A 26,659-nucleotide genomic window follows, 5' to 3' on the forward strand; every position below is an offset into this window, starting at 1 on the left:
GAGCCTTTAAACCCTTAATTAAGGCGAGGAGTGGCTTGAAGGGCCCGAAGGCCCTGAAGCCGGCGAGACGTAGGCGGAATAAATAATTTAAAATCATTAAAAATTTGGGGTTTTGGTTTATGGTTTGGGTTTTAGAATAATTGATTCCTACTGTATATTTTATTATTTTATATCACCATATTACAATGTTAATACTTTTTTGTTTTTTTTGGTTTTTAAGAAAGATAAGTTTTAAAAACTAAATAAAATCATACATGGTTTTATTAAATTATTTGTTTTATTCATAATTACTAATTTAATTCATAGATAATATAAACGGTCGTTTGGATGAAAATGAAAATCAAAACTTTTGTTCTTCTGTTACGGAATCATAATTACTTGCACCAGTATTCATGCTTCTTCCCAATACGTATTGATTTTAACTGTTCCTCCTCCTTTTAAAATAAATGTCTCTTCAGTTCTTTAATACACTTTTCTATAAAAAGGCATGCATGTAAGCGTACTTTAACACTCATATCAGAAACCCTTTCTTCTCTAAAACCTTCATCTTCTTTCTCCAACCCTTTTGTTTTTTGAAAATGTCTCTCTCTGACGGTTCCGTCCGCATCTGCCAGCGCTTCTTCAGCGTCACTGTTTGGGGTGTTCGCTACCATGTTCTCAGCCTCCCTGATGAGTTGTTGAAGAAATGGACTCAGACACATCTCGAGGTCCAGTTTCTGACACTGGAACTGTTACTTCATGGAGAGCGCCTCCGTGTGATGAAGAAGCCGAGGCAAGGAGGCTTTGCTGCCATCAGGACGCCGCGAATGGATCATTCGATTCGCGGGGTGCTGTCCAGTATCCTCCACAAGCAGGAGAGGAGGCGAAGAAGGCAGAGGAAGCAGTCTTCTAGTTGATGGGCTAGCTAGGTTAGATAGGTCTTCCTTTATGTACTGTCTTCTTTTTTAAATATATTATTATTAATGAAAAATGAATGTTTGATTGCATCTAATCTTTTTTGGTATGTTGTGTTTTTGAATAATTTATTTTAATCTATTGTGGTTGATTAAGTATAAAAGCCAATGGTATAATCATCGATTGCTATGAAAATAAAAGTCGAAGACGAAAGAAGTAAAAGTTACACAATGGAAATATTTCATTAATAGAAGCCCGTGATGGGGCGAGGATTACAAGCAAACGACTTAGTAGTCGTTATCAGTTTTATCCCTTAAGAAGGAGTTCTCCATCTTCAACTCCTTCACTTCTTCCTGCAGCTCATCCATTTTGTCTTCAAGGCGGTCGTTTCGCCTTTCAAGCATCCTTATCCTCGCCTGAAGCTCGGTGATGAGGACCTGAAGTTCGCCTAAGGTTGGGCGAGGAGGAGGCGGAGGAACCGCGTTCGGATCTGGCATAAGTGGCGGAGGATCAGACTCCACTGCCCTAACAAACTCGGCGAGAAGATCTTTAGCAGACATGGTGAGATGGTGATGAAGAAGTGAGAAAAAGTAAACTGAGATGAAACTCTATTTATAGAAAACAAGAGACTCTCTGAATTCTGACTTCGTTTTCAGTGAAATACAAAAGAATCATGTTTTGATGAGTAAAGTTAATGTGTTTAAATTCAATTTACTTATGATGCTAAAAGTGAATTAGTGACAGCTGTGAAAAACTACCAGGATCCAAAATACTGATGATGTCAAATATGATTCTATAAGAGAATCATGTCTTTAAGGATTAAATACTGATGACGTTTATTTGATTATACAATAGAATCATGTGTTAAGATTTAAATACTGTCAGGATCCAAAAATACTGATGATTTAAATTTGATTCTACAAGAGAATCATGTCTTTTGAACATACAGAATATGTTAAAAATCAATTACTGATGATGTTAGTTTGATTCTATAAGAGAATCATGTCTTAAGGATTAAATACTGTCAGGATTGGAAATACTGATGACATGAATTTCATTCTACAAGGGAATCATGTCTTAAAAGTAAAATACTGATGATGACAATTTGGTTCTACAAGAGAACCATGTGTTAAGAGTTAAAATACATATATGTAATACTGTCAGGATCAAAATACTGATGATTTATAATTTGACAGATTTGAAACACAGTGAGTATCCAAGTACTGTTTGGAATGGACATATTGATGCAACACAATTAACCAAGCTTAAACAAAATATTTTTACAAGCTCAGTCCACTTCTGATTCACAAATTTAATTCTACAAGAGAATTATGTGTTAAGAGTTATTTACATGTATGAAACTGTCAGGATCAAAATACTGATGATCTTAATATGACAGATGTGAAACGCAGTCAGTATTCAAATACTTCAGGAACAGAAATACTGATGCAACACAATTATCCAAGATTAATCAATATATTTTTACAAGTTCAGTCTAGTCTAGTTCTGATTAACAAACTTTATCTCTGTTTTCATGTGGTCTTTCAAGATGTTTATTTCTGAGTAGACAATCTTTGCAGCATATATTTTTCTTGCCTTCTCCAATTGCCTTTTCTGTTCAATACCCTGTAAATATGATTGTCACAAATGGTCATAAAAGAGAAAAAAACACATATCTAATCCAAACTTGAAATTATTTTAGAAACAAAAGTTAGTTTTGCATCCAACCTCCGCAGCAAATTTGCAATCCCAGTTGCGCAGAGTATATCCCATATATGTTTCCATATGATGCATCACAAACACTCCAGAGTCTACATTCTTATTTGAAGTTCTCCATTTCATTTCTAGACGTTCCACTGGAGCATTATTTAAGAACTTGATTTTTCTTGGGCTTTTCTGTGCCATGTATAACCCAAAGTTCTCTTGCTGAAACGTATAGTTAAAAATATAATAGTTGGTTAATATAATCAAATAAAACATAAATTACTATATTTATTTAAAACTGGAAAAAGTTGCATACCAGGGCTTCAGGTATTCCATCATACATGATATCTACACGGTCTCCACTTCGGTTGTCAATTATGTCAACACAAATCTTCCTTAAATTGAAGCATATCAGGTAGAAGTGGTTTCCAGAGAAGATTGGGAAGAAGATCTTTGGTTGAAAAAAAAACAAATATATTTACTCACAATCTAAATATGAAAATAGGAAATAATCTCACATTGTTATAAATGATAAATATGGATAGAGTATATACCAGATCAACATGATTAATATCAACTCCGTGTTTGAACAAAATTGCATCCATGTTGGATTTGAACTTCATGTATGTTATATTTGGATCAGTACTGTTTGCTACCAATTGGCTTCCTTTAACAACATTTCCCATCTACGATTAAAGTCACATATAACAGTTATTAATAAAAATTCTAAACATATAATATGAGTTCTGCAGATATAATATATAACATGGAATATGAAATAACAGACTGTAGATTATTTGTGATTAACTTACTGTCACCATTGTACTGCAGAAAAACCTATAAGGAGACTCTGCTGCTCTGAATTTTTCATCTTCGTTTAGTATGCTTGTATAAGCATCAACAACATGGAACAACACTTCTTTTCCAATTTGTAGGCTTTGAATGTGATGCTTCAAGCAAGTAACGTTGTTCCAGAGGAATATCTCAATCCTGCATGTTTAAAACAGAGTCAATTATTAGCTTTTGCTTTTGCAAAGTATAGTGTCAACCATATTAAATACTGTCAGGATTATATATATATGAAATACTGTCAGGATCAAAATACTGATGATTTTTTATTTGACAGCTGTGAAATACAGTCAGTATCCAAATACTGTCATGTATCATTACTTAAAGGAATGGAATGGTTTCCAAATGACTCTAACACTGAATCATAATATTTTATAAATCACGATTGAGTCATTATAGTCAATAACCATCTGATATTTGAAACTAAAATGTATACTAAATATATACTCACATTGCTCGGTTCTTTCTTCCATTAATCCAGCTCCATACTTCTTCTTCATCTTTGCTGAACCTTTGTGTGTTGAGATCAATCACTCGGATTTTGAATGGAGACTTCTGATGATCAGTTGGTTTGAGTACCCTTTTCAGATGATTGTTGAGTCCATATGCAGCATAGCTTGGCTCATTCCTAGTAATATGTTTTGTGTAAATATTACTATCAACCACCTGACCCCCTAATTTTAAATCATCTAAAAAGTCATCTATGTCGTGCATCTTATTAAAAGCCCTTTCATTTTCCGGGAGCATTAAAATGTCAAATGTTTTCCAGTCTTTGTATGTGAAAAAATCCCAGCCTTTATCAATACTGTTTTGCCAAAGAGTAAAAAAGAATTCTAAGAATCTATCTAAACAAGTTATGTAGTAAAAGTATTATTTAAATCTTTCACCTTCCTGTTGTCATCTCTTCAAACCTCTGTTCATATTCTTTCATTTTATCACTTTCTGGGAACAGCTGTTTCCCCTTGTCAAGTGTTTCACCAAATTCTTTCTTCAGCTTTTCCATTTGTGATAAATGATGCTGTAATCTTGATGATATCTCCTAGTTTCATTAATGTATGTTAGTACTTGCACATAGTTATGAATCTATAGTAAATTACTTGATTCTAATAAATTTTCTTACATCCTCTGTGAGCACCTCAGTGCTATTGTGATTCTGTTCAACATCTCTTGCAATTGACAATATTGATGCATCAACATTGTCTTGTGGAGAAAACAGCCGACTGGGTCCTACGCCCTTCAATGTTTCTTTAGGTGTGGTGAAGTTGCTATTCCCACCCTGTATTATAGAATAAAAACATCATTTATATTCATTTATTTATGGAAATAAACAAAAACTCAAGTTAAAAAGGATACATGATCAAAAACAGTTATATATAATATGGTGGTTCTACTATAGAATCATCTTCATTTTTCATTATTTTTATACCTTGTACAGTTCAGAGTTCACATGATTTTGATTGCTTTCATCAGGAGTTTCAAATTCTGGAACCTGCATAATTATATAAATTATTGGCATTTTATATATTCATGACTATATGTAGAAAGAATATAGACTATCTACTTACAATATCTCCATAACCAAAATTATTATCAAGACCCTCCCTCTTTGCTCTGTCATCAATGCAAGAATTCTTCCAGCCAACAAAGGCAGGCCATGTTTTCTTCACTCTAACATCAGGATGGCTTGTCCTAGCTAGATAAAAGTACTACAGACAAAATAGAAAGTCATAAGAGACGATGGCAGAAGTTATACATATATAGTAAAAAAAGAGTATCAAATGTTTCAAGGTGTCTTACAAGAAGAAAAACAAAACAACCAGTGTAGTATTGTGTTTTTGGATCATTCCACCATTGTTCATGAGCCTCTTTCAAATTTTGTATCACAAGTTTGCACCAATTGTAGTCTCTTGCATTGTCAAAATTACCACTGAACCTCAGGATTTTGGGGCAAACAAAGGACGTTTTATCTGTTCTGATGAAAAGGTTAGCCATCAGAATCATGAAGTTCTGCTTGAAATGTTCATCGGCATCACGAGACTCTGCAATCTTTTCACGCAACATCTTTTCAGTGATCCTGCTTGGCTGCCTTTCTTTAAATTGTTTGCCCCAGCTTTGGATTTTATCTTTAGAATCTTCAAGTTTAACATCCAATTTCCCTTGGGGTAGACCAATTATGTCAAAAACATCATCCTCTGTTATTTTAAGATTCCGATTTGGGAATAGACCAAACTCACATTTATTGTGCTCGAACCACCATAAGCAATTAACTATTGTCTTGTGTGGCAGTTCCTCACCAAGAGTAAAATGAAGGAGTGCACCAAACCCAGCAGATTTCACCCACTGCCTTTGAGCTTCAGACAGCCTTGAGATTGTTTTTGAAAATGTTGATGGATAAGCACGGATTAAAATCTTTTTTGGTTTCTCATCATCATCTTTTTCTTCTTCTTCTTCCACTTCTTCATCTTCATTCTCTGCTTCCACCTTTTTCTTCAATTTCTTTTCCTTATTATGTTGTACCTGTATCAAATATTTTTAAAGTTCATGTTAGAACATAGCTCAACAGTTCTACTGTGGAATGTAAACCTGAGATGATTACTATCAGTAATCCTGATGCACTCATCAGTAATCCTGATGCACTCATCAGCAATACTGATGTACTTATTATTAATCATTATGATCCATATGAATCAAGTATTTTTAAAGTTCATCTTAGAATAATAGCTTAACAGTGCTACTACCTGAGATGATGACTATCAGTAATCCTGATGCAGTCATCAGTAATCCTGATGTATTCATCAGTAATCATTAATTTTGCTTCTAAAGTGGAACCAACTATAATTATTAAAAAATTGGCACTATTTTACTTATGTTACAGAATCAGACCATTTAAAATGTTTTTACAAATGTGTAACTGTACAATACAATAGAAACCATGTATATTTTATATGTCTACTGTTGTAAAATGGGATGAACAATGAACAAGTACTGTTATAGTGTAACTATGTACCTCTTCTACGGCTTTCCTTTTATTGACACCTTCATTCTTTGTCGCCCTTACTTTTCTTTGTGCTTTTTCTGCTGGTCCCTTCTCTGCATTTTCTCCTCCCTCAGGGTCGACAATATGAATAGAGAAATCTTCTTCATCTTCTTTTATAGGTTGTAGCCTTGGAGATTTTCTCACAGAAGGTGCAGCAGCAGCCAGCTTTTCCTTGCCATCTTTTTCATGAGTGGCAATTGTTTCAGCTGTTTACAAAAACAAACAGTGTTAGACATAAGAAATCTGGATAGCACTATTTATTATACAATATAAAAAATATTATTCTAATTGAAGTTTACATGCAGGTGGTGTTGGTTGGTTGGGTTCTTGCTGCTCCTGTGAGCTCTCTGGAGTGTACACAACTAGTGAACGAATAGGTTCACATTGTACCACCATCTCAGCCTCTTCTTCATCTTTAGAAAGTTTATCAATTTCTTCAGCAGCAATTTCATTATCGACATTTTGGCCATCAACTTCCATATTACTTGAAAGATCTATGCATCAACAAAGACCACAATTGTAATCCAACACAAACTACAAAGTGATTATATTATTCTAAATAAATGAGATTGAATTTTGCATACTCTTTTCCTTGACCACAATTATGTCTTCTGAAGCTTGCATTTGGTCAGTATGCAATTTCTCTGATGATAGATTGTTGAAAAAGTTGTTCATCTCTTCCTCTGTGAACCAACTGCTATTCATCTGTTAAACAATTTAATTTGGTTGTTATTTGTTAACAAAAATATATTATAAATAGTAGAATTAAATAATAATATATACTTACAAAGCCACCATGTTCATTAATGTTGAAGTTTTCTGGACAAGACATCAAAAACTTGAACATATAGTAAAGAACATAGTATCCACATTTTTCACCGTCATCCTGTTGAGGAACCATTGGAATACTCAAATCGAACTGGAAAACATCATCAGTTCCTTGTACTGACTCATTCTTATACATTTGGTACACAAATCTGCATGAAAAAGTTCCTATTAAAACAACACAGTCGTCATAAATAAATCATTAAATTCTAAAATACTAATCAAATAGAGATTGTACTGTTTGATGCACGGTTCTAGGTTCTTTGGTTCTGCTTCTTGAAGTGAGTCCAATAACAGCATACATGGACTTTTTTCATTCATCTCCAAATCTTCTCCCAAGTTACAGAGTATGAGAAGATTCCAATGATTACTGTCAAATGATTAAACCCACATTCTTATAGTTAGTCCATTAGGAGCAGTAAAATAATTTAAAGGTCTTACGTTTTTGTTATATACCTTTGGCAGATGGGAACAAAAACATATCTGCAAGCAAATATCTTTTGCTTCTTTATCCACTTCCACACATTGCTTTTCTCAATTGCAGTACAATCTTTTTTCTTTGCCTTTTTAACTGCATCCATATATGATATGAAGAACATAGGGTCGAAAAACGAACATCCTGTCTTCCTTTCTTCTGGTATAATCTTCAAAATCAACCTATAAGAAACATGTTATAGGTTACCAAAATTACCAAACTGCCTAATAGTTATAATGTGCCAAATAATTTACCTCATATACTCATCAAAATTTTTTGTGTCCAGTTGTCCTTCATGACGCGTTCTACAGATTATTCGTAGTCGTTTTCCTTTATTTTTATTCTGTCCTGATGCTTTGCTTCCACTCTTCTTTCCGGATTTTATTTTAAGTCCTGCGATGTATTATACAGTCAGTGTGTTGAAAATATTTAATAGGACAAACTACAGATACATTATAATCCTGATGCATTACAATCCTGATGAATTACAGTGATATGCAATTTACACTATCACAAAATCATTGTTTTCCATATAAAACATAGCTATAATCATTACTAATATAATGACTCCACTGTAGAACCATATCTACAATTCTGTTTCATTATAAAAGCATAGTACAGCAATTCTAATTGACTCTGTTACTGAATCATTGTCTTTCACAAAAAACATAGCTCTGAGGATTACTAATACAATTACTCTATTGTAGAACCAGTTAAACATTTCTGATAATCTTACAAAACAAAAAAACAACAAATCAAATTGACTCTACCACAGAATCCTTTTTTTTCACATAACACATAGCTGTCAGGATTACTGATGTTACTCCAGTGTAGAACCAGATCTAAAGTCCTGATGCTTTCAAAAAAACAAATTACAACATATTACATTGACTCTATCACAGAATCATTTGTTTTTCACATAATACCTAGCTGTCAGGATTACTGATGAAATGACTCCAGTGTAGAACCAGATCTAAAGTCCTGATGCTTTCAAAAAAACAAATTACAACATATTACATTGACTCTATCACAGAATCATTTGTTTTTCACATAATACCTAGCTGTCAGGATTACTGATGAAATGACTCCACTGTACAACCAGATCTAAAGTCCTGATGCTTTCAAAAGAACAAATTACAATATATTACATTGACTCTATCACAGAATCATTTGTTTTTCACATAATACCTAGCTCTGAGGATTTCCAATCTAATGACTCTACTTTAGAACCAGTTCTACATTCCTGATGCTTTCAAATAACCAAATTACAACAAATCAAATTGACTCTACCACAGAATCCTTTTTTTTCACATAACACATAGCTGTCAGGATTACTGATGAAATGACTCCAGTGTAGAACCAGATCTAGAGTCCTGATGCTTTCAAAAGAACAAATTACAATATATTACATTGACTCTATCACAGAATCATTTGTTTTTCACATAATACCTAGCTCTGAGGATTTCCAATCTAATGACTCTACTTTAGAACCAGTTCTACATTCCTGATGCTTTCAAATAACCAAATTACAACAAATCAAATTGACTCTACCACGGAATCCTTTTTTTTCACATAACACATAGCTGTCAGGATTACTGATGAAATGACTCCAGTGTAGAACCAGATCTAGAGTCCTGATGCTTTCAAAAGAACAAATTACAATATATTACATTGACTCTATCACAGAATCATTTGTTTTTCACATAATACCTAGCTCTGAGGATTTCCAATCTAATGACTCTACTGTAGAACCTGTTCTACATTCCTGATGCTTTCAAATAACCAAATTACAACAAATCAAATTGACTCTACCACAGAAACATTGTTTTACACATAACACATAGCTGTCAGGATTACTGATGAAATGACTCCAGTGTAGAACCAGATCTAGAGTCCTGATGCTTTCAAAAAAACAAATTACAACATATTACATTGACTCTATCACAGAATCATTTGTTTTTCACATAATATCTAGCTCTGAGGATTTCTAATCTAATGAATCTACAGTAGAACCAGTTCTACATTCCTGATGCTTTTGACAAAAGTGAAGCATATTCAAATTGACTCTATAGCTTAAAAAATTATAGAATCATTATGTTAATTAGGTATTAATGATTAAACACTTAATATATCTGTGTTTCTATAATAGAATCATAGCTTCTTAAACCTAAACTTATAAATTCCTTAATCGACTCGATTTTAGAAGCATAAACACACATGCAACATCAAATCAAAGTCAAATCAAGCTCAAATTATAACAAAACATTCGCAAAATTATTATGCTGAGGTTCTATTACAGAATCAGTAAAAACATTACAATCGAGTGTAAAAACAAGCTGAAATCGTCAATTTCGGTTACCTTTTCCCAGCATTCTGTATCGTGTTTGTGATTCGTAATCTCTGATTGAAATTCGCCTTCTCTTGCTTGCCAGAAATCACGCGCTCGGTCGAATTTCCTTTGTTCTCTTTCTCTAGCTCTCTCTCTCTCTCTCTCTCTTCAGTCGTGTGTATAGGTGTGTGTATAACGGTCACGCTGTGTTTGTTTTTGGCTAGTTGATTTCTGTTTTTATATGTTATATCAAAATTAATATCAGCCGTTGGATTAATATTAAAATTTTAAGGGCTGGATAAGGGGTCTCCATGGTTCTCCACATAAACTGATTCTCCATAGAGTGGGACTCTATATATATATATATATTTAGGAATAATATTAAAAGAAAATTTCTTATAATTTATTTTCTTTAACTAAAAAAACTAAAAATCAAATACAATCAAATTAAAGATTTTGTTTATTGTTATGAATAATTATCACTTTCTACCTAAATTTTATATAATAGCTATTACTCCCTCCGTCCCCGTGAGTTGTATACACAAGGGAGGCGCACGCACGTTAATGCTTCTCTAAAATATAGTTTTATAATTTATTTTTAAAATTTTTCTTTTCTGAATATTAAATTTTTATTCAGAAAAAGAAAATCTTAAAAATAAGTTATAGAATCATGTTTTATAGAAGCATTAAAGTCCATGTCAAATAGTGAACGTATAGAGTCCAGTGGGACGGAGGGAGTAGTAAATTGGATCTTGTCTATGTTGTTACTTTTTTATATTCAGTCTCTTTTTAAAATACCACTTAAATATCACTATACGTCCCACTTTTGTTTCGTATGATATCTTTTTAAGATATTAGGATTGAAGTAGGAATTTTAAGAAGCGCATAAAAATTGTAAGTAGTAATTTATAAGTTGGTATAAGAGACCAATGAATTTATAATTGTTCAGTATATATCTAGAGTTTAATATATCTTTATATATATAATGATATAATCTAAGAAAGGTTTACTCGCCTAACAAAATAAGAAAAGTTTACCCGAAAGAGTTAAATTTCACGTTAAAATATAAAATCTTGATATAATATTTTTATTTATTTATTTTAATTAAGCTGGCCCCACTATTATATTTTCTGGCTACGCCAGCTGGGGTACCCTTTCTCAGGAGACGTTCGAAAGATGGAAGGACTGAAAGGTTAAGCTCATGTATAGTGGAGTCAGCCATTAGCTTAATTAAATTATTCTCCTCTTATATTTGCTCTCTCATCTCATTTATTATCTTCTTATTTTATGAAAAAAATTAATAAACATACTTGGTACACACATATTAGAACAAGTCTATCCTTACAATTAGCTCCAGAAGAATTCATATTTTTTTAATTCAAGTTTATAGTGACTTTACCTGGAGCTATGTATCCAGTGGTTCCTCGCATACCAGTTGCGCTGCTACACTGGGTCATATTTGCTGATTCAGGAAGAGAAATTGCCAATCCAAAATCTGCAATACGTGCAAACATGTCTTTATCTATCAAAATGTTGCCTGGTTTCAGATCACAGTGAATTATGCAATTCGTGCATTGACGATGAAGATAATCCAGTGCACAGGCTACATCAATTGCTATATTTATTCTTGCAAGAAGGCTCAACGTTCGAGGTGGGTTGGGCCCATCATCGTTTATGTTATCTGTTGGATGCAGCCACGTCTGTAAACTCCCATGATCCATGAACTCAAAAAGAATAGCACGAAAATCACGGCCTTCATGATCTACACTTGTGCATGTAGTTATGATCTTTACAATATATTCGTGGTTAAGCTTTTTTAAGGTTTGATACTCGGTGTTGAAACTTCTCACTGCACCTCTTCGCTGTAGGTTAAATACCTTGATTGCAACAGCTGCTTCAGTACCGGCTTCTATATTACCATGCCTTATGAGATGATGAAATTTTTTTTGACGAAACATTCCCTTATAAACAGAGCCAAAACCACCTGCACCTACTAAGTTGGTTGAGGAGAATCCATTAGTTGCTTTATGGAGATCCATGTATGACACTGTGACTGAATCTGAAATTATCTCAGGGAAAGGATTGATAGACTGTCCTGCTCTGTCTATTGTCCAGTCGGCTCTATTGAAATTTTCCACTCCAGGACTTTGAAAGGGCACTTCTATCCTACACCATTTCGTAAATTTAATTGAAGTTGTGATTGATAAATTATTAATTATAAATAATTATGCATTTAAAGTACAGAAAATTATGCCTGTTCCGTAGTAGAGATCTCTTGAATCTTTGAGCCATAAAAAATGCAGCTTGAAAACTTCCTTGAGGATATGCCTCAGTATCAACTCTACTAGCCTGAAGCAAAACATTTATTTTTCAATTTTTAGAACATAAAAACTAATAATAATATAATAAACATTAATCGTCCAGAGAAGGGTTGTTATGCAGTTAAACAACCTCAAAGAGGCTAGTGATTTACATTTGGACCAGCACTTACCGATCTAGTCTACTGCTAAAAATCCAAGATTTTAAAAAGAAAGAAATAAGAAACATAGTTTAGTGACCTTAAAGATGTTGTTAATGGTTTCCAGCACACTTAAGACATCTCTAATGTCTGGTCGGAACTGTGGAAACTCCTGAGCACATCTCACACCAATGTCCAAAAGCATTTTCAGACAATCCTTTGCCCTTGCTGGATCATATCTGTTAAGTTCGTGTAGAATGAATAGGTCGATTATATCATATACCCTCTCAGACAAGGCATTGGAAACAAAGTTCTGAAGCGTAAACGATCCATGAAACATAGGGTCAGTAATTTTCTTCCCCGTCAGCATCTCCAGTAATATTATTCCGTAGCTGTAGACATCCCCCTTGGTTGACACCATGCTTCCCTGATAGTACTCTTGTGCATTGAACATCAGAGTGCTAATAGTTAGAAATTTCCAGCAAGGCTTTGAATTAATCATTGGAACACTAGTTTCTTAAGCCATCACTAATCCTATAAACTACCATTTGTATAGTTTTATTTGTTTTGGATCAGACTTTGGTGCTCTTTTATTGGCCATAAAGAGTAATCAACGCTTGTTAAATACACTTTTAGACAACTTCCACCAGTTCGTTAGATGGGTAAACATTTAGAATTTTAATCACCACTTGAAATAGATGCAAGGAAAAGATTTGGAGGACATATTTCTGATATTTGTGACGATGAAGAGGCTGGAGAAAGAATTCAAAAGAACCAATAAATACCAAAATTCATGTTCTACTGCTAAACAGGAATTTAGAAAATTTCAGGTCATTCTGAATGTTAATTGTTAAGAAGGCAAAAGCTTTAATATACCTAACAGTAACACATTCAATTCTAACTTGGCAATGGCTCTGAAAAAATCTTACATGTTTAATAAAAGAACTTCACAATATGAAATTTATATGTATGAAGCGGAACGGTTTAGTTTTTTACCTGGAGGTGCATATTCAAGAGTTCCTGCAAATCCATCAAAATTGCTCTGACTTGTACTGCCTAAATCTGTAAGAAACTTAGCCATTCCGAAATTTGATACATGGGCGCTCATGTCTGTATCTAGCAAAATATTGCTTAGTTTTAAATTACAATGTATCAAGGGGTTGTCCACTTGATTATGAATATAATCAAGTGCATTAGCCACATCGATCGCTATGTTTATTCTGGTACCAAGGTTCAGAATCTGAGGCATGCAGTGCTCATTATGAGATGATGTACTTGTTAAATGCTTCCACCTATCTAAGCTCTTATGCTCCATGAAGTCGTAAACAATAGCTGTGAATTTTTTGTTGATATCTGTGAAGCCTGTGCATGTACTTTTGATCTTAATAATGTTTCTGTGGCGAATATTTCGCAGGGCTTCACATTCAGTGATGAACTGGTTGGATGCTTGAGGCTTAAATACTTTCACTGCAATAAATGTCTCATTGTCTGGTGGACTTGAAATTTTCCCTTTGTACACTAAACCAGAGTTACCCTCGCTGACTAAGTTGTTCGGTGAGAATTCTTCAGTTGCTTCATGGAGTAGCTTGTAGGACAATTTGATGGGTGATGTGTATGTCTTTGACCCCAAAAAACTCGGTGGCTTTTCTTTTCTTCTTCTAAGCCATATATAGTAACCAATGGCAAGAACTGGTATTGAACTAATCACAATCAAAACTTGTACCCACGACATTTTGTGTTTATGTGATCCATGACTACTGCATCTTGGTAGCTGGAGTTCAGGTATGCCTCCACAGAGCCCTTTATTACCTACTATTGAAAATGCACTTGCATTTGCAAATACTCCTTTCTTAAGTACCTCTCCCTCGAGATTATTCCTGCTTAGATTTAAATATTTCAAGGACAGGGTTTCCAAGAAATCTGGGATTTTCCCAGATAACTTATTACGAGAAAGATCAAGATATTGCAAGCCTCTTAACTTTTTCATTGATTGTGAGATGTTACCCTGAATGAAGTTCCCTTGCATGTTTAGTGAATTGAGGGCAATGCAGTCAGCAAGCTGTGTTGGAATCAAACCGGAAAGCTGATTTTCTGAGATATCCAATTCAACTAAGGTTTTCAAAGCACCAACACCTGCTGGTAGTGATCCAACCAAATGGTTTTGAGAAAGATTCAACTTGAGAGAAAAAGGCGAAATATCAAAGAGTTTGCTGGGTATACTTCCACTGAGGTTATTTTGAGACAACTCCAAGAGGACCAACATTGGACAATGTCCAAAACTGGGAGGAATGGTTCCATTCAATTCATTATTTTCTAAATGTACCTCGTCCAGCATAGATAGATTGCCAATGGAAGCAGGAATGTTCCCTGAAAGTCTGTTGTTAGAAAGAAGAACTCGTTGCAACTTCCTGAGTTTTGCAATTTCTGGGGGAATGATGCCTGTGAACCGGTTACCTTCTAATGATAAAAATATCAAGTTGATGAATTTACCTATCTCTAAAGGGATGCTACCAGAAATCCGATTATCTGCTAAGCTTATCATTGTTAGCTCATTTGATAGATTAGCAACAGAATGGGGCAATGATCCTCGAAAATTATTGCCCCCTAGCTTCAATATTTTTAAGCTGCTGCAATTGATCAACGAGTTGAGGAAACTCAAGTCACTTTGCCCCCCAAGTCCTAGATTGTTACTTTCCAGAACTAAATTTTGAAGATGCAACAACCTTCCAAAATCTATAGACACGGGGCCGCTAAAATTGTTGAACTGCAAATCAATAACTTGAAGCCTGGAAGCATTCGAAAGTGATATGGGAATGTTCCCGGTGAATTTGTTATTTGATAGCTGAATTTTTTGGAGATTGGGAAGAGCAAATCCAAAGTCTGATGGTATACTTCCTTGAAGTAGATTATTGGCCAAATTGAAGACATTCAGTAATGAGAGATTGAAAATAGGAGGAATCATACCTGACAGCTTATTGGAAAAAAGTTCCAAACTGACTAACCTATCAAGTAGTCCCAAGGTATCTGGTATGCTTCCTTCCAAAGCATTTCGTCCTAAGCTCAGAACTTTTAGCCTGAAAAGGCGGCCTACTTCTTGAGGAATCGTGCCTTGAAGATTGTTGTTGTAGAGAATGATTTCACTCAGAAAACTCATGTTTCCGATATAAGGAGACATAGAACCCCCCAAACCTTTAGAAGAAAGGTTTATGCTGGTGACTCTTTGTTTGACCTTGCTGCATAAAATTCCTTCCCAGTTGCAAAAAAACAGAGACGAATTCCACGAGCCAAGAGCTCCTTGAGGATCATGAGTAATCTTTGCTCTGAATGCCAACAATGCCTGTCGATCTCTTTCATTTCCACTTAGCCTAGCATTACAAGTCCAGATGATAAGAGCAAGGCAGACGAGGAACAAGGATAGTACGTATGTCCGGTATTTGTCAACTCCGCTCATTTTGAAATATTTCCTCCTTATTGTTTCCTTTGTTACATTCTAGACCTTTTGTGTTGATTTATATACCAGTAATGAGTGCTGAGAAGTGAGAACTGCTGTAAATTGATCTGATGTTGGAATGCAAGTTCTTGGAATCACATTTGCTACCAGAAAAACCTAGTTGTCTGGAAATTTCCCAGGAAATATGCTCACTTTTAAGAGATATTTGTAAGCCTGTGAGTCCTGGTACTAAATTATTGTTGGCTCCACTTTAGACAGTAAATATCCGACTGATATTTTAGAAAACAGGTCCATCTAAATCTTAGATATCAGAGAAAGGTTCTAAATAGATTTTATGATTTCTACACTCCTCTCATTAAAAATTCTATTTTTTGATTGAAGAGTGGATTATGGCGCTCTTCTTTGAGCAATTAGTACTCTCATATATATATTATATTGGGATAAAATTTGAAGCTTCGAATTTGAATCCTCTGCGAATCTAAGTTCTAAAACTATGCTATGAAACTGTCTATCAAAAATCTTGAATTGATGGAGCAAACTCGAAATGAAAGTTATACTAAATTTCAACTCCATTCGAATATTTGCATATCCGTGCATTGTTAGAGACTAATAATTAGAGGTGGCAATTGTTTGATTTCGTATATTTTTGTTTAGTGTATTTTCGTGTTTCATGTACTGTGAAACTTGTATGCGCTCGTTATTAATTTCGTGTATCTAATTTGAAATCTTTATCCGATCCGAAACATTTCGTGTATTTTTAGTGTACATTATATATAAAAATATATATATACATTTTCGTGTTCCCCTAAAATTTTCTTTTACAATTTTTCACTATTCTAAATTTGTACAAAATTATAAATATATCATCACAAAATTTAAAAATATATAAGTATTTTTCGAGAATCTACTTGCATCCCCCTAACATTTACATCCGTGTGCTAATCTGCCCCTGGTCATGAATAAAGTCCGTGGAGTTGCAATCGTGAGTACTCTTGGCCGACATATTTTTCCGCTCGTTCACATTCGTTTTGCAACTGAAGTTAAGGAATACAACAATCTGTCACTTTCGAAGATATTACGCAAATTCCAATAATATCTTCTCTTTTTCAGCCATATTTATTATCTTGATTCCGTGAATACATTATTAATTTTAATATATAATTTTATCGGTTTTTCTATGGTGTGTCCATGGGCACACACTAAGCACCAAAATTTATGAAATTGGAGGGTTTCTATTGGCTTACCTTCTTTAATAATGGTGGACCCCCTGCAACCCCTGCAGTTACAACAATCACACCAATCAAAACCCTCCATTTTTATTAATGTTAGTGCTTAGCATGTGTTCATGGACACACACTAGCCAAACCGTAATTTTATTAATGAGTAGCTAATATGTGAAAGAACGTCCATATTTATTCTTGGAAATGAACAAAATAGTGAAATTAGTTTATAAATTATATTAAAAGAAATTGTATTGTCTAGATGAATTAACAGCCAGTAAGCCCCTGAAGTAAGAGGAAACAAAAGATTAAGTCATTACGGTAAAGTACATTTTAATCCTTAGACTAATTAAACTTGGGCAAATGGTTCAAAACTCTGTTCTTGCACGTTGACCATTTGAATAAACTTATTTTTCAGAAGAAAAAAGTACATGAAATTCTATCTATTCTTTTCCTGAAATAGCCTTATTTTTCCATGTAATGAATATTAAACACCTCATTAACACTTATATCCAAAACAATTATAAAAACATGCATTAAAAAAAAAAATAAGCCCATAATAAGGGCTTAAACTTTTCAGCCTAACATGCCCATTGTGTGCTACTGTGGCCGGAAATATGTAAAAACACATTGCAGATACGTAATACGTTACTGTACTTGCTTTAAGCTAAATACTGGATTACTGGCGAAGATTTGTTGGTTGCATGGGGGTCTGGTAAAGTCAACTTTAAACTACAAAGCAAAATTTGAGGACTGGAAAATATATTCCAATAGTATGCAAGTAAGACCTAAAAACCGAAAAGCCATAGAGATCCTTCATAACCCTTACTGAAAAGGTCATTGCTGCAAGACAAGAAACTGGCTTGAACTTGCTCCAAGTCATTTAGTTCCCCATGTCTCATGCTACTGACCATTAAATTCAGGATTCAACAGCAACTAAAAAAAGAAAAAAGAGATGCCAATATACTTGCGACAAGTACAGAAACAGCAATAACAACGAATATAGGAAAACACTGAGTTCCGTCTTGGCTCATATGTAGATGGCATCAGGACTCCCCTCAAAGTGACATCAAGGCATCTGTGTTTCTACATCCAAGTTACAAGCTGAGATACAGGCCATGTTCCCACGTACAGTATGTTTTGTTGCCTAATCATAGGAGAAGAAACATCAACAGACAAATTTACGAGGAGAAAACTATAGGTAGGGTAATGTCATGCTGATAATATAGGTAATAAGTTTTTTATTTGATGAATTCAAAGATTAACTTAATTTAATCTTTTATTCTTGTCGAGGGGGAGAGTGGGAGACACGGACTAGCCAGGCTTTTGCTTAGACAAAAATATAGCTTATTCTTACGATACACAGAAAACATTGACTTGGAGCCAAAGCCATCACAGACTCCATCACACACTATTACAAGCAAAGTCTAGACTAACTATATTTTGATTAACTACAATATCTAAGCAGCAGAAAGAAAGCATCACATGAGGACATGTCAATACATTCATTTTTTAAGGTGAGGCAGGAAAATCCAACCAAAATGATTGACATTGGAGTTCACTGGAAAAACAAAAAAAGGAAGAAAAAGAAGCAATTTGGTGTCTTACCAAAGTTCTCAACTAGCTTTGCCAACAGAGATTTCTTCTACCCTCCTGCATGATCTCAAATGCTAGTTTGTACCTTTCGAGGGATACTGCCCCTGCATCAATGTAGTCACAAGCTTCTTTTCTTAGACTCCACTGCATCAAGGCCTTGAAATCTTGCGAGCCACCCCCAGAATCAACATCCCGCAGAATGCCGTACTTGGCATTTTTGGTCCAACGATGTAAAACGTAACGCGAGGGAAGTTCTTTCACGTTCATTATTTGAAATACCTTCAGTGCATGCCGACAGAGCACGCCTTCAGATTCAAACATCTTACAACTGCAGCTAATATTAAGATTAGAAGCATTAAAGGCAACAGTTTTCTTCTCATCTCCATTGCCACATTTTTGCACCATAAATCTACTAATAGCACCTTCCACGTTTACCTTCATTCCAACATATCCATAACACTCCAAAAGCTCTTTCTGGAAAACTTTAAACATTGCGAGCGTGTAAAGTCTCCGGCATTGTTCCTCAATCGGGTCCTTCGTGTGAAGAACTGCAGGTATGTTAAAGGAATTAAAGTCTTCCTTTTTCTCTTCCTCCCGCCGTTGCTCAAGACCTTTCTCATATCGTATAATAAACTCATTTAGGGGTGTTTGGGCAGTCAAAAGTGTACCAAAATAATTCTTCATGCTTCCATCCACAGGAATGTTTGCGAAAAAAGTACCCTTTAGATATAAAGGTACCCAACTTTTGCGCATTCTGTACATTTCCTTCAACCAACCATTTTCCTTCAAATTGTACTTAGTGACAAGCATGTTCCATTTTGAATCAAATTCATTCGGTGTCCGACTCAATGAAATGCACGTCTCATATTCATATTTGAACTCTGGATCAATGGAAAGTAGTGCACCTAAGTTCTCGTGTTGCTTTGCCAACATTTGCCATGTCGAAAAGCGATGATGAGTTCCAGGAAAAACTTGTGCAATTGAATGTTGGATAGCTTTGTCTTGATCAGCTGTAATCGACAGAGGATACTGTCCCGACATAGCTTTTAGCCATGATTGAAAAACCCAAGTGAAAGACTCCTCTGATTCATCAGCAATTAAGGCACATCCTAGAAGCACCGGTTGTCTGTGATGATTGACCCCGAAAAAAGAGGCAAACGGCACAGTATAGCTGCATCTCCTATATGTTGTATCAAACACAATCGCATCCCCAAATTGAGAGCAAGAAAATCGAGATTGGCCATCAGCCCAGAACACATTCATGATTTTGCCATCATCTGCTTCCACAGCAGAGAAGAATCCTGTGTCTTCTGCCTGCTGAGCCTGAAAATAATCTAAAAGCACATTGTACCAGTCACTTCCAATATTACTTCCCCGTCCTTTTTTAACAAGGCTGAAACCTCCATTTGTTTCAATTAAATCCAAGTTTTCTATCTCACTCATTACTTCCTCCCTAAAAACCTTTGGAGTGCCTGATATTCTTCTACTAGCATCTGTCGGAGAATCAAGTTCATGATTGTGATCTTTATGAAGACGATCAACAACCCATTGTCCTGATTCCTGTCTTTGTATTCTCATGAATGCAGAACAACCTACTCTTGTAGGGTGCTGACGCCCTTCCCTTGAGCATACAAATCTTCGAGACGTAATTGAACCATCATTCTTTGACCTAAATAACTGACCAATCCGAATTTTAAATCCGACACTAGCAGCATATGCGTTGTAAAATTTGTAAGCTTCATTGGCGCAATTAAATTCCAGACCTTTTTGTGGTTCACCAACAAATCCTAATTTAGTTTCTCCTTCTTCTTCCTCTCTTTTCAGACGTTTGAGATCAATTACACCACCATCTTCCTCAAATGATCTGATTCCAGTTCTGGAGGACATCGGTGCTGCTGATCTTTGAGCTGGAAAAGTTTTCCTTTGTATACGAGCTGGACGAATTTGACCAGGAAGTTCAAGCTCATGATTATGTTCTTTCTTGACATTTGCAATAATCCATTTCCCAGAGTCATTTTTCTGTACCCTGATGAAAGCTGGACAACCAGTTCTAGCATTTGTCTGAAACCCCTCCTTGGAACAAACAAATCTTCGAGAAACAACTGACCCGTCAGTTCTAGATCGGTAAAGCTGACCAATTCTTATTTTAAATCCTGACTGCGCTGCATAAATATTATAGAACTCTTGTGCATCCTCTGCCGAGTCGAACTCCAAACCCACATATGGTTCAACTTTGGACTCACCTTCATCCTCTCTATGTCCATTACTTTCAAAAAAACCTAGCTCTGTCTGTTTTGCTCGGATTGTCATGGCGTTTGCTAACTCTTCCCTATTCATATCAGTATCTGAAAAATAAAAAACATGTAAAGAAGAGTAAAAAGGATTAGCAGGCTACAAGTATACCAAAATGATCAACAGAACTAATTTTTCTGCTTGATGCTATTATCTATCTACAAAATAACCCCAGGCAGGGAAAAGAAGTACAGATAATATCCTTCAAAATCATGAAATGATATTTGTCTGCATTAATAACCTAAACTGTAAATCAAGCACAGAGGGGCACAAACATCATGTGCTAGAGATAATCAAACAATTACTCCCTCCGTCCCATCAGGATGTTTACGTTCACTGTTTGCACGCATTTTGAGGCTCTTATAAAGTATAGTTCAAAAATAATTTTTTTAATTTTTCTTTTTCCCATTATTTATGTAAAATGAAATACTTGTTAATTGTTACATTTTAATATTAGAACTCTAGTTGTTAGGTTATTGTCAGCTAAAATATTATTCTAATAATGATAATGCTATTATATGATTAAAAAATGAGTCAGACCGAGAACCAACCAAAAATAACCTTATGCGCTTAAAATATTATAGTATAGAGTATAGATAGACCGTATATATCCAGGCAAGGCCGAATGCCAATTCATTAAGTTCTAAAGCAACAAATTTGATGACTTATGCGTATAAATATATCAATCAGAGCTTTGAGTGTGGTATTCAATTAACTTGTGTTCATTTTAACCCTGCAACAAGTTAAGGATCACTATAAGACTACTTTGACAATTATCCAGACTACTGTACCAAAATTTATTTTTTCATGAAAATTTGCATAACAAGTTGTTTCAGCATAATCTCACGGTCAAAAAATATCATTCAGAGGATTGCAAACTTATAGATGGCATCATGACTCCAGTACAAATCATGCATAACCTGAAAGCTGTACACAGCAGATACTAGCCAACTAAACTGCACTACAACAGTTGCGATCAAGAAAGTGTTTCATCAGAATTGGCTTTCATTAAGAACACTCAAATACTCTCCCAACAGTATTCAATTAAGGTTCTACAGTGATCCTAATTCCTACAAACACTGATAGAGGACCTTTGTCTACAGAGAGCTTGCTTCCACATAAATCTAATCAAATTCTTAAACCACTATCACACACAGATATGATTAAACAAACCAAACCGTTAACTTGTATATTTAGTGAGACTCTAATTGGTATACATATACCACATGCCCTCCATCAATATATGGGTGCCCACGTAAGTAGGGATACTATCAGCATGATACTATCCACTTATAGAAAGTAAAAATCATGTATTACCGAAACATAATTCCCTAAGCTATTTGATATGAATGACTTGTTAATCTGTTATAAGACTTCAGGACATGTCATTCACTACTACTATAAAAAGTTGACGCGTATGCAGAAACAAAACAAAATGTATACGAGACACTGTTTTGGAATAAAGCATAGTTGTAGATGAGCCACAAGAAGTTGTTATTTCTCTTATAAAGGTCATAGTGGGCCAAGCCCATAAGGTAATATTTAGTTTGTCCCGGCCCAGGTTAGTAAAATTTTAACTATTTAATGCATCTTTGCAAGAGCCCACTTTTGTCACTTTTTGGGGCTTTTTAAGCTTAAGCCTCACTTATTGCAATGGGGTTCGCTTTTTCAAACCTATAGCACAGAAAATAGATAGTGTAAAAATAACTTGTCTACTGAAATTCATATATTATATTAAATCAGGAAATAGAAACACACAAATTTGGTTGACAAAATTCCCTGCTTTAATTATATTTGTTCAAGTCCGACTGGTTTTACTTGTATAGCAACCTAATATCATGTGTACATATGAAAGGGAAACCCTCAGTGTGGAATGTGGCAGAGAAGCTTATCTTTTAGGATAACATAGGGCATGTTGGTCTGGTTGTTATTCGGGGGAAAATATCACATTCACATAATATTGTTTAGTATTACGTAAGGTGTTTAACATTCCTTATTGGCAGAAATAAGTCACTTGTTTTCAGAAATGAAGTAAAAATTTAATGTAATTCTTTCAGAACTAAGCGACTTATTTCTGAAAAAATAAGGTAAGTTAAACAGGGATTACTATTAAACCAAATTCAAGATTATCATGCACGTGGCTTAAACATTTGTTACCTGCAATCATCATAAAAACACAAACAAGTGAAGAACAACCTAATGAGAGAATATTAATTGTATGATTCACATACTATTGCTATTAACAGAAACAATTTAAGTTTAAACTCTAACATTTCTTGGAAGAGGTTATGCCACTTCAGTCATTAATGATCTCAAGATCCTCATAAACAATATTTTCCAATCCCATATAGAAAGTATTACCAAACCAATTGGTGATCACTGGTTTTGTATACCAAACAGTACTTTCTTAGCAGCACTTTTTTTAACAACACAACAGTTTTTAACAGCACTCCCAAACAGAACCATAGTATCTATTATGGTAAAAAGTAACAAACTAGTTAAATCACTAGTTGCAATAGTTAAATATCCTTGCGGTTATATATTATCCCTATTGTGCTTAGGGTGCATAATCAATATACTAAAATAAACTCTGTTTCTTGGACTTGGTCTCATAGACTACGTTTCAATTCTCTTCACCAAAACCATGGTCATTAGACCAAATAGAATGTACCACTGTTATCACAATGATGACTAATCAGCAAGTAGTCTTCTCAAGTCAATTGGGACCTATCCGTAATTTACTGACGCTAATGTAGCTTTAGCTTTTCCCATCACTAATTTCAATTAAAACTGAGAGAAAGCTAAACAACCAGTTCTCATGTGTCATTCAAGATTCTTCAAGTAATTTACGAGCTTGATAATAGCCAATGGCTGTACAGTGAGTCTTTAAGTAACTTAATATATTTAATTAATCATTATTCATAACTAGCCTCTCAAAAGTATTATGAGTTCTAATAAAAGAAATAGAATCTACATGCATACAAAGAGTTCTCGTGTACCCACTTAGTATAGAGTGATAATTGAAAAACACACCTCAAATGCTAAATAAAAGGAGCCATGTGATGTTCAGAAAAAAACTACCTATTCCGGTGACTATCCACGTTAAAGGCCCTAATTCTAAACATATGAGAGAAATCGTTAATCAGTGTCTTGCCACTTTGCCAATCCATGGTCGATAATTGCGCATTCAGATATCCAAATTATAATTCAAAAATATTAACCAATAAATTAAGCTACGCATAAACCCACTTTAATGAAATCATAATGTTCATAACTTCTCTAAATAACACACAAGAATCACAAATTTCCACACATTCACATCGAGAAAAGAACAAAAACCTCCACGCACAAAACCTCCCCGACCACACACACACACTCACATACAAGTACAGACACCGGCTATATTTCACTTCAAACAGACGAATCAATCATAATTCCAATCAAATTCAGATATAAACCCAAAAACCAAACTACACAAAAAACCAACTTCCTAAAACACATGATGTTTCAATCAGTAAAGCACATCAACTATACCCCCCCCCCCCCCCCCCCTTCCCCACACACACATGCACAAACAGAGATAAATTCCACTCAAAGCAGCTAAACCAATCCAAAAATCCAATTAAACTCATAAATACTAATCCAAAAACCAAGCTACACAAAACCCACAATCCAAAAATCATAAAGTTGCCAACTTTAATTAAAAAAACACATCAAAAACACAATCCCACATATACACTCACATGCAAACACCAAGTGACAGATAAAGTGCACTAGAAAGAAAACGGGGTTTTAGGATTTTGATCATACCTTGACATACCAATCCAAGAAACTCAATTAGGGTTTTTCCACCGCAAATTACTAAGCTAATTGGCTCTAACTGTAAATGCAAAACACATACAAAATCCAGGCGATTTTGGCGGGAGAAATTTGGGGGAGGCTAGGCGAAACATCGATTCTGATCGGAGAATCAATGATTTGATTGATTGCAGATTAGAAATCAGCTCCACTCTCTCCTCAGATATATATTATATATTATAGTATGTAATTATGTATACACGTAATATTTTCTTCATTTTTAATATATACTAGCCTTTAACCCGTGCAAAGCACGGGCGAGTATATAATTCGTAATTTATTAATTATAATTTAAATTTTAACACCATTTTATTAGTATTTTAGTTTTAATGAATTGGATTTTAGTTAAATTATATTAACCAACTGACGGAAATTTAGCTTTCACAATTTATATTATTCAATTAATTTTAAATCAAATTTTTCATATTTCATATATCTTCATATGTTACGTAATGGTTCGTGTTCATAACGAAATAGAACACGTTAGAGTTAAATTTCGAGTAAAATACGTTATAATTAAAAAGTAGCGTCTCTAATTATTTATATGTATTTTAGACAAAAGATATTAAAAATTGTATATTTATAATTACTTATACATTTGTCTATAAGTATTTTTTTAATATTAATATATGTTATTAACAGTAGTTTCACCTTTTTCAACATATTATAAATTATATTTAATAAGATATCAATATACATAAGGAGTGTTTTTAGTATATAAAACTGTTTAATAGATCTACATGTTGTGTAGACTTTTAGTTTTAGAAGAGAGTACCAAACCAAAATTTTGTACGACTACAAATTATACCCATGTTGGCTTTTTATAGTATAGTATAGATTGGATATTGGATTGGATATATACAAGTAGATATGCACTGTGAGCGTGAATGAATCACTGTCAGCGGACCGGTTGGGCTGCGAGAATATTGAATCCGGTTAAAATAATCGACCAAGTGCATCTCCAACCCAAAAATATTTAACTAAAATATATTTAGCATATAGGTGGTACTTATAAAGATTATTTAAAAATTATATCACTCCATCCTTTTAACAAAAAATATAGCGGTTAGTTATATTTTGTCGAAGCAAATGAGCTCTTAGCCCTTAGGTATAATGTTACAAAAGACAATTACATAAAGACAATTATGGATAATCTCATTAGAGCACATATATGTCTCCTTAGCAATAAATTTAGAGCATCTTCAATAGCGTTCGTTATAATTGTTGGCTATAATTATTGGCTAAATTGGATCTGCAAGAAATTTACTCAACATGTAAGTAAGACATTGTGCTTCCGATAGTATTGGCTATATTAGTTGGTTATAATTTAAAATAATATATTATTAATATTTAGAATTATATAAATAGAAAATATCAGTTTTTTTTTGACGAAAAGCGAAGAATTTAATAAATAACTGAAACCCAGCCGAGACAAACCCTCGAACTGTCAATTACAACCTGATTAAGAAACAAAAAACGAGCTGAACATATAACCGCTTTGTTTTCAGATCGCTTAACAAATACAATATTTAAATTCTTTAAACTAAAAAGTATTACAATCAAATCTCGAACAATCCAACCTACATCAGTTGTGAACATAGTAGTATCGCAATTGACCTTCATGTAAGCAGCAGCATCTGTAGCCCAATGTTCAGAATTATCAGTTACATC

At 34.3% G+C, this 26,659-nt stretch overlaps 2 protein-coding genes and 1 long non-coding RNA gene across 3 annotated transcripts in view; 1 reads left to right on the top strand and 2 right to left on the bottom strand.

Annotated features, from left to right (window-relative positions):
• LOC108199783 (uncharacterized) overlaps positions 1–16,339 on the top strand; it is a 45,041-nt gene extending 28,702 nt beyond the window's left edge. The window contains exon 3 of the long non-coding RNA XR_010286347.1: positions 13,986–16,339. This is a non-coding gene — a long non-coding RNA (uncharacterized LOC108199783). The remainder of the gene's footprint in view (positions 1–13,985) is intronic.
• Positions 2,182–16,022, bottom strand: LOC108199782 (uncharacterized). Its single transcript, XM_064082896.1, has 22 exons — positions 13,568–16,022; positions 12,672–13,009; positions 12,368–12,462; positions 11,513–12,279; positions 8,039–8,177; positions 7,766–7,966; positions 7,548–7,679; positions 7,272–7,461; positions 7,069–7,189; positions 6,784–6,978; positions 6,455–6,690; positions 5,245–5,964; positions 5,013–5,153; positions 4,874–4,936; positions 4,568–4,723; positions 4,335–4,486; positions 3,899–4,252; positions 3,411–3,588; positions 3,153–3,284; positions 2,915–3,049; positions 2,623–2,820; positions 2,182–2,520 (listed from the first exon to the last, which is right to left on the bottom strand). The coding sequence occupies exons 1-22, from the start codon at positions 16,020–16,022 to the stop codon at positions 2,395–2,397; spliced, it is 7,224 nt and encodes a 2,407-aa protein (XP_063938966.1). The 3' UTR covers positions 2,182–2,394.
• A 1,692-nt stretch (positions 16,340–18,031) lies between the features above and the next one.
• On the bottom strand, positions 18,032–25,186 carry LOC108199830 (protein FAR1-RELATED SEQUENCE 7-like). Its single transcript, XM_017367821.2, has 3 exons — positions 24,941–25,186; positions 18,851–21,183; positions 18,032–18,389 (listed from the first exon to the last, which is right to left on the bottom strand). Exon 2 carries the CDS (start codon positions 21,173–21,175, stop codon positions 18,863–18,865), a length of 2,313 nt encoding a protein of 770 aa, XP_017223310.1. The 5' UTR covers positions 21,176–21,183; positions 24,941–25,186; the 3' UTR covers positions 18,032–18,389; positions 18,851–18,862.
• Positions 25,187–26,659: the final 1,473 nt, after the last annotated feature.

The sequence above is a fragment of the Daucus carota genome, chromosome 8, assembly GCF_001625215.2.
Source record: "Daucus carota subsp. sativus chromosome 8, DH1 v3.0, whole genome shotgun sequence".
Taxonomy (NCBI): Eukaryota; Viridiplantae; Streptophyta; class Magnoliopsida; order Apiales; family Apiaceae; genus Daucus; species Daucus carota.

What these genes read in the sequence shown, in the direction of transcription:
- LOC108199782 (XM_064082896.1), bottom strand. Translation starts at nt 16,022, where the DNA reads ATGAGCGGAGTTGACAAATACCGGACATACGTACTATCCTTGTTCCTC. An exon ending in TTAATGAACATGGTGGCTTT is followed by an intron (nt 7,190 to 7,271) that starts GTAAGTATATAT and finishes ATTGTTTAACAG; the next exon opens with ATGAATAGCAGTTGGTTCAC. An exon ending in AAAGGAAAGCCGTAGAAGAG is followed by an intron (nt 5,965 to 6,454) that starts GTACATAGTTAC and finishes TATTTGATACAG; the next exon opens with GTACAACATAATAAGGAAAA.
- LOC108199830 (XM_017367821.2), bottom strand. Translation starts at nt 21,175, where the DNA reads ATGAATAGGGAAGAGTTAGCAAACGCCATGACAATCCGAGCAAAACAG.